General features: G+C 42.7%; 2 protein-coding genes across 2 annotated transcripts; both read left to right on the forward strand.

The window, feature by feature from the left end:
* The first annotated feature begins 845 nt into the window (after positions 1-845).
* Positions 846-2,332, forward strand: ndufb6 (NADH:ubiquinone oxidoreductase subunit B). The gene is made up of 4 exons (XM_076295969.1): positions 846-1,138; positions 1,484-1,576; positions 1,684-1,728; positions 2,164-2,332. The coding sequence occupies exons 1-4, from the start codon at positions 959-961 to the stop codon at positions 2,233-2,235; spliced, it is 390 nt and encodes a 129-aa protein (XP_076152084.1). The 5' UTR covers positions 846-958; the 3' UTR covers positions 2,236-2,332.
* A 1,537-nt stretch (positions 2,333-3,869) lies between these two features.
* On the forward strand, positions 3,870-8,476 carry toporsa (topoisomerase I binding, arginine/serine-rich a). Its single transcript, XM_076294734.1, has 2 exons — positions 3,870-4,359; positions 4,879-8,476. The coding sequence occupies exon 2, from the start codon at positions 4,882-4,884 to the stop codon at positions 7,924-7,926; it is 3,045 nt and encodes a 1,014-aa protein (XP_076150849.1). The 5' UTR covers positions 3,870-4,359; positions 4,879-4,881; the 3' UTR covers positions 7,927-8,476.
* Positions 8,477-8,512: the final 36 nt, after the last annotated feature.

The following is an 8,512-nucleotide window of genomic DNA, read 5'->3' on the forward strand; positions in this document are numbered from 1 at the left end:
TTAATTAGTCATATTAGATAATTATTACTAAGAATTATTAAGTAGATTTATAATGCCTAATAGTCTTAAGTTAAAATTACCCAATTATTGTGAGTAATTTGTATGTAAAATGTACCTAATTTATTTTAGTATTTCATAGCTGTTGAATGTAGGTAGTCTTTACTCAAAATATCGGATTGAAATTTACCCAACCAAAGTAGATGCAAATTGTTACCTTAGATAAATTGAGTAAATTCTATAGGTTTTTTTTTACAGTGTGGAGGAGTGGAAGAGGTGTCAACCTGTGAAGCTCTGGGGAACTCCATGCCCAAGAGGGTTAAGGCATTACTGGAAAATAGTGGTGGCCACACAAAATATTGACACTTTTGGGCACAATTTGGACATTTGTACTGCCTTTTGTTGCCAGCGGTTTAGACGTTAATGTGTTGAGTTATTTTGAGGGCACAGCAAATTTACACTATACAATTGCTATACACTCACTGTACAGATTGCTGTACACTGCTGTACAGATAGGCTACTTTACATTGTATCAAAGTGTCATTTCTTCAGTGTTGTCCCATGAAAAGATATAATAAAATATTTGCAGAAATGTGAGGGGTGTACTCACTTTTGTGAGATACTGTAAATTAACACACTAGCCTGGCACTAATCTATCGTTGATGGCTTCTTTACACATTAAAGGAATCAAAGGAATCCAGGAAAAAGGCACAACCGAAACAAAGACCCTTGATATAGCGAAAGGGCCTTTGGGTCGGCCTTTTTTGCTTAAGCTATTATCTTCCGATTCAATAGGTGTCGCTCTGGCAAACTAATGGAGTTGTCATGATATTGTTTATTTCAAGAGTACACTCTTTCCTGCATGTAGCTAGCTCCTCACCTAGCAGTGAGTGTCCTCCGGTGTCATTGTGATCAGGTTGACTGATTTGATTTTAAGGTTTGCTTATTTACAGATTGCATCATGGTTGGCTATACAGCGGACGAGAAACTCCGCGTCGACCAACTAACCACTCTAAGAAGAAAATGGTTGAAGGACCAGGAACTTAGTACTAGGGAACCTGTGGTTGAACCCAAACCGCTCGGCCGCATTCAGAAATTCTGGGCAGGCTTTTTGGAGCCTAAGAGCTTGTGGAGACTTTATGTAAGTTTGATATATCTTGGGAGGTATATTATATACATTTATAAATGACGCCGAAACAGTTTAGTTCTGCTTGTAAATAACAAGGTCGCAGTGCGAACTAGCTGCTAAGTAAGCGTAACGTTAGCCAGCTATGGAAATAACGTAAAAGATGTCAACAACTGGCTAGCATGTTAAGCCTCATATCTGCTCACGTCAACTTCATAATTTGTGGTTAACAGCACCTAGTTAACTTTATGCCTTAATGTTACATGGTAAATCTGTCATAACATTAGACCTAACGTATGTTATATGATTTACCCAAGATATTTATTGACTTAAGCTGAAGTCTTGTTAACATTTTGACAGACGTTCAAAGCCTATAACGCTGGTGCTTTCGCCGTTACACGAGTGCTGATTCCTGCTTGGATTGTGCACTACTATGTCAAATACCACGTTTCTGTAAGTAATGTTATATTAATTCTTCAAATATGTGTGTTGATCTCAATTGAACGTGTTGACAGAAAGGTGTATTACATTGAATATTGTTTTATATGCTGTCTTTTCAGACACTGCCATATGGTGTTGTTGCTTTGAAGCCCAGACTGTTTCCAGTAAGTAACTTACTCTGACAACAGTGGTTGGATCACAAGTAATCTCTTTAGTAAAATTAAAAAATTTTTGGTTGGAATTCATGATGGCACACATTTATTGATAATTACAATAGTCAATGTAACCATTCATTTCAATTCAGAGTTAGACTAATGACCTATTGAAGCCTAATAGGTTAATTATAGATAATAGATATGGACTTTTGTATAGTAATATGCAACGGTGAACACAATTAAGGTCTTGTTTTAGCATACATCTGACAATTATTTGGTTTATATTTCAATCCCTTAGCTGGGTGTAGATATTTGCCAACACTGTGCTGGACATCCTCTTCACAATTCACTTGACTAGTCACTTTTGCGTATAACTGTTGTACTTTTGAAATGTGTCTGTGATGGTGGTGTGCTGTAATGTGTCTCTTTTCTGCTTCATCTTAGGGTGACACTGTTTTGGAGACCGGAGAAGTTGTTCCTCCCCTTCCTGAAGCTGAGGACCATGGACATCACTGAAAAACAGCAGATGTGATCAAAACCTTGATTTGTCTTCATTGTACAAATTTAATGTGTATATATATATATGTCATTAAAGATATTCTAGCTGATCTTACAGTGCATGATGGTTTCCGTTATTTTGATTATTCCACGTCACTTCTCTATTACATAGTGTGTCAATGTAGCCTGACTAGCGCCACCACTTCTCAATGAGACGTGGTCTGGGAACCAAACGTTAATTTTCTCGTATTTGAAAAAAATGCCCAGATCCGTTTATTCGGTGCCACGGATGTCTATCAAATGCGTCTGTGCATAGCTCATCATCGTCTTGCGTTCCCCCCTGTTCTGTGATTGGTTCCCTATCTGAGGCAAAAATTAGGGCGGTAGTTTCCAGGCTGCCTTAGCAGTGTGAATCAAATCGCGCGCAAGGCGCAGGTGCCTGCAGAATAGATCACTTTATGCCATCCTACTGATGTAGCAATAGGCGCAATAAGAATGACTCCTAAAAGTACCCAGTGTATGTATCACTAAATGCAACAAATAACCACATAATGTAATCCTGAGTTTGCGTTAGTGCGGCAGGCATGTTCATATTGAGGAGCCTAACAGCCTTAGGAAACTATTCCTGTTTTGGCCCTCAGACTATTGAATATATCAGTATTCAGAGGAAGAAGTGTCTGCAGGAATTGTACTGAGTGTAAATGCTGTGGAAGGTTTATCTGTCCTACATTTATCTGCAAACATAAATTGAAGCACAACACTGGATAACACAAAAGTTTGAAAAAGTAAGTACTATTCTAGAGAAGCCCCATATTAACCAAGGAAATCTAGCCAACTGATGTCCTGCATCTTTATGTTCCCACCTTCCAAATATTTCAAAAACTACTTGCATTACTAAGTGCATTATTATACAAATGCAGCATTATTAGGTGTCAGCTTGTAGGACCACAAAAACAGCCCTAATTTGTTGGTCACCAATATTGGTGATCAAATGGTAAAAAAATATGTATCTCAGTACTTGTCCTTGGTGCACAGCCTTGTCAATCATGTATCATCAAAGTCTGAAAAAGAGGCTTGGACACTCAGGTAAAGTGGACATAACTGTAAGTGTGCAAAATACGGATTATTTGTCTGCCTCTGGATGTTTGTTCAAACTCCAGACAGCCATTTTAATTCGGGACAGCTATTGAAATAGGTAGCAAACAAAATATGTGGAAAACTTTTATCAATTAATTCGTTCTGCTAGATATCTAACAGATTATTGTTACATTTCGAAAATCACTGTTATCTGGCACACTCAGTAAGCCTACACATGAGCTTGGGATAGGAGAAATGTACACGTCCATCAGCATTCATTTGGTAAAAGCATTGTGCTGTTCTTTTTTGTTTTTTGGTCATGATTCTTCAGCTGTCAACATGATGTTCTTTCTCTCACGATTTACCATGTTTACAATGGTAGAGCTTTAAACCCAGTGGGAAATACCTATGACATTACATTTTCCTGTCAAAATATTTATTGTAAAACATCGGCTATGATGAATAGAACTACATAGTCCATTACTGTTTATTATGAAACACTTTTGTTGCTGTCAATGTGGAAGACGACCTTTATTTTGAAAGAATTTCTTGTTACACCGGAAATATTTGATACACTAGGCTAGCCTCTGTTGATTTCATCGGTCTCTTACTAAATTGAAAATAATATTGCTCTATGTATTCTAATACGTTACTCTGCGAATAGTTACGGGCAGTACTTTCTTTATATTTTTGTTTTGTGTCAACAGCAAGTGGCACGGGACGTTGGATTAACTTTTACGTTAAATGAGGTATCATAACGTTAGCTTCATTGGCTGCTCAACTGGCAGCTTTAGTGGAAGGCTTGCTAGCTAGCAACCTTTCGTGGTTCTTTAGTTATGTTAACAAGCTAAGTTAGCTCTTCTGTGAAATGTGTATCTAGTCACGAAGACGTAGGCCTATGTGTGTCATATATGGTTAGGCTAAAACATGGAGACCTTACCGACGACGAATTGATTACTAATGTTGAGCTAACAAAGTCAACATACATCCTTCTCCATTTGACGAGGGGGGTCACCAAAAGGATCTCCTTTGAAGAACGGTCAATGTTTTTATGGATGTGATTGCGTAAGTACACATATTTTCGTATTTTGCTTGTCAAACCAATCAATCGAACTCCATATGTGGAATTTATCTTGTACGGTGCAGAGTATCTTATTTCATTATTTTGCTAACTAACCTTCACTGACACCGATTGCCATTCGTGCGCCGTCACGACGTTCATTGGTTGTTACAATGGCAAGGTTGTGTATCCCAGAATTTACAGCCATGTTTTAAACGGAATGTTTATGAATTATCTAGATGTCTTGAGACCTAGATCAACATGCAAGTGAGTGGATGTGTTTACACCGGCTAATCGACACTTCCTCCCCCTTAATGTTTTCATGTACATGTTGTGTCTAAATTAAGAGTGGAATGCAACAACAGTTTGTAAGTTAATGTAACCCCCCGCCCACACATTATTAAACTAATTTGTTACATAGAGTGTTACCTCTTGATCTCCTGTTCATTAACACATACATTACTTGTTTCCTAGTAGTTGCTCATTTCAGTAACCTGTGCATTCTTTCTACATCTCTTTGGCAGATAATGGCAACAACAAAGATGAAACTGCGGGTCCGAAAGAAGGCTCCAGTTAGCAGTATTTCTCAGGCCATGTCTGCTGAGGCCTCACCAGACTCTAAATGTCCCATATGCCTGGACAAGTTCAAAAACATGGCCTACCTTGACCTATGCCTGCACAAGTTCTGTTTCCGTTGCATCCATGAATGGTCTAAAAACAAAGCAGAATGTCCCCTATGCAAGCAGCCATTCAACTCAATCTTTCACAGCATAAAAGCAGAGAATGACTTTAAGAAGTATGATCTGCGGCCTACTGAGAATGGCTCGTTTGGGAACCTGGGTGGCCAGAGGTTCAGGTATCGTACCACAGTGACTGGTGACCGCAGACGACCTCAGCGAAGGACATCCCCACCACCTGATAACGGGGTTATGTTTGAGAGTCTGGCATCTCCTGCTTCCCCACGACAGGACCGGAGCCTTCACCGCATGATGATGAGACTGGCAGCGAGGCGTAGGGCTGAGAATGAGGGTAGGGCCATGCGAGCACTGCAGGAACAGGAATTGATTAAGTTCAGGCGTGCCCTATACCGGAGAGGGGTGCGTGTTCGGAGTGTGCGGGATAATGGACGTACCCGGGACACGTCAGCAGAGTTCTTCCAGAGGAACCCAGCTTGCCTTCACCGTCTGGTGCCTTGGCTAAAGCGAGAGCTGACTGTGCTGTATGGTGCTCACGGCTCCCTCGTTAATATTGTTCAACACATCATTATGTCACAGATAACCAGGTACAACATGGAAGAAGATGCCATAGTCCAAGAGCTTAGGCCTTTTCTTCAAGCACGTACTGAACATTTTGTGCACGAATTTATTAATTTTGCCCGTTCTCCTTACAACATGGAAGCTTACGATCAGCATGCTGTCTATGACTGCCCGGCCCCCTCTTCGGAGGAAGACAGCAGCTCAAACTCATCTGTAATTGCCATCTCAGAGGATGAAGAAGACTCTGTGGGTTTGAACTCCAACCCTAACTCCATGACTGGCAGCACACTGAGCCAGACGCCGTGGGATGACGAGACGCCAGGGCCCTCCTACTCCACAGAGCCTGTCCAGACTATGGCACTGTCAGTGAGAGACTCGGACTCTGAGAGCAGTGTTGAGGAGGCTGATGGGCCCGTCGCTACACAGGGAAGCCCCCCAGTTACAGTCGATGGATCTGCACAGGCGAGGGACCATGCCTCTTCTGGAGAGGACGACTGCCTCATTGTGGGGTACGTTAAGCCAATGGCTGAACGGACACCAGAGCTGGTCCAGCTTTCATCTGACTCGGAGGAGTCTGTACAGGATGAAAGCACAGCAGCCCCCAAGCAGCCCATGCACATCCACTTTGGCTCTGAACTGAACTCCCCAGCCTCCGTCAGCTCCTCATCAACGAAGCACAAGTCCACAGAGAAAGAATCTCCCAGACTGACTGGTGGGAAAGAAAATGAAAGGAACACACCAGAAAAAGGGAGGGATCCAGGTTTGGTTGAGGGGTCCCCATCATCAGACCAGCACACTTCATCAAGCCTGGCTCTCAACCGAGATAAAGGGCCAGAGGACCGAAGTGACAGAAGACACCGAGCTCGAGACCACACAAGATCACGGTCAGGGTCGTGGTCTAGGTCCAGAAGTCATGACCGGTCATCTCACAGCAGCAGGAGGCACTCCCGGTCCCGGTCTCAGAGCAGAGACCACTTCAGAGAGGGGAACCATCCAGACAGGAGGCATGACAAACAGGGGGGTGATCACTCCGTTTGTGGCCGAGAGGCAGCGCCACATGCGTACCATTGGCACTCGTACAGCCACTACAGCTGTGAAAGGGACAGAAGCCGAAAGCATTACACAGAGAAAAGGTCCTCCTACACCAGCTATTACGTCAGCCCAGACCGCCATTCCCGGCCGCGGTCGCGCAGCCGGAGCCGAAGCCACAGTCGGGAGTCACGCCGGCGGGAGCGGCGACACTCCAGAAGCCGCTCCAGCAGTGACTCGCGGTCCTCCCACAGGAAGTCCAAGCATGACAAGCCTGGGGGAAAGAGGAAGTACAAAACACGCCACTTGGAGGAGCCCGCGCCCAAGAATGGAGCTTCCAAACAACTTGAGTCTGCAGAGGATGGTGTGAAGGAGCGAAAATCAAGCAAAGAAAAGCATGGAAAAAAGTCAAGAGAAAGATCTATGAAGAGAAGTCCAAGTGTAGAAATTGTGTATGAGGGCAAGTCTGGAGATCAAACCAGGAGACATCACAAAAAAAAGAAAAAACACAAGAAGAAGAGCAAGAGACATAGGAGCAAGGATCGAAGTAGTAGGCATTCACCTGTTATAATTACCATAGATAGTGACAGCGATCATGCTACTAACACTAAAGACTTGACTTGCCCCATTGGCAGCAACAGTGATGTTGATGACCCTATCCCAAACCTTTCTCCTCCTTTAGTCCCCTCCAGCAATCCTGCAGGTGGCTGCTTATTAGACTCTATACTGCAGCACTGGGAACAGCAGTTTCCCACAGTCAGTCAAAGTGTTGGAGCCAGTGTCATGACTGATCCACCAGACCCTTTGACAGGGGAAGCAGATCCAGTGACAAGTCAGCCAAATCCCTTGGCTGGTTCCCCACATCCCCTGACCAGTCAACCAGTCCTCCTGATAAATCAATCAGGTCCGTTGGATAATCAAACAGGGTACTTGACTGATTCACTAGATTCCTTGACAGATCCACCCAGCCTCCTAACCGATCCGCCACATTCTTTGACAAGTGAACCCGATCCGTTGGTAAATCAACCAGATTTTTCTGCTAACATGCCAGATGGTTCGACTGAAAAATTAAATCCATTGATTGATACGTCAACCACTTTGTCTGATCCACCACACTCCTCTACCGATGACCCAGGTTCTTTGACACATCAGCTAGAGACATTGGTTGAACAGTCAAATCACCTCACTAATCAACAAAACCCCTTGACTGAGCCACATACTCCTGTCGCTGACCCTGCAGATAAACAGGAGTCTTTAGGTGGGGCGTGTGATGTGCCACAGTGCTAATGACTGTTAACATTTAGCTGATGGCCTTCAGTGGTAGAGGACTCTTCAGGAGCAACCACAGAGTAGTAGTAGAAGCAGAAAGATGGCCTTCACTCTGCCCCTCCAGTGGAAAGATATGTTGTTCTGCCAAACATTGTGTGCTATTGTCGCTAGTGTGTTCATCGAAGATGAAAGACATTTTGTTCGGATGTTAAATGATAACAGGATTTGACTTTCTCTGGGAAGACAGAATTTTTTTTTTTTTTTTTTTTTTTTTGTAATTGTCAGATGTTAAGTTTATGTTTGTATATTTCAAATGAAAAGATTTTTTACATGCCTTTCATGCAGCTTATGGTTATCTTTGATCCACTCTCAGGGAAAATGGATTGATGCTGTTGATTTAGCTTTTATAAATCCTCTTGAGACCAAACTCCCTGCTGCTCTTGGATTCTTGGATTTTATTGTGCCCGGTGTTGACAGTATTTGAACATAGGACTCCTACTTTAGGAACTTGGAAGGACTCTTTAAATCATTCTGTCAAATGTAAATTGCAATAAAAGGCCCAGATCCACCCCTAGTGTAATAGTTATTTTTTTTTAACGATGGA

The sequence above is a fragment of the Alosa pseudoharengus genome, unplaced genomic scaffold (genome assembly GCF_046254945.1).
Source record: "Alosa pseudoharengus isolate Yale_2024_CS ecotype anadromous, Long Island Sound unplaced genomic scaffold, YU_APseudo_1.1 YU_APseudo_1.1_scf_2, whole genome shotgun sequence".
Classification (NCBI taxonomy): domain Eukaryota; kingdom Metazoa; phylum Chordata; class Actinopteri; order Clupeiformes; family Clupeidae; genus Alosa; species Alosa pseudoharengus.

Bases quoted from the DNA above. Each gene is read 5' to 3' on its own strand.
- ndufb6 (XM_076295969.1), top strand. From the start codon at position 959: ATGGTTGGCTATACAGCGGACGAGAAACTCCGCGTCGACCAACTAACC. The intron at 1,139-1,483 runs GTAAGTTTGATA...ACATTTTGACAG, and splicing joins AGAGCTTGTGGAGACTTTAT to ACGTTCAAAGCCTATAACGC. The intron at 1,729-2,163 runs GTAAGTAACTTA...GCTTCATCTTAG, and splicing joins TGAAGCCCAGACTGTTTCCA to GGTGACACTGTTTTGGAGAC.
- toporsa (XM_076294734.1), top strand. From the start codon at position 4,882: ATGGCAACAACAAAGATGAAACTGCGGGTCCGAAAGAAGGCTCCAGTT.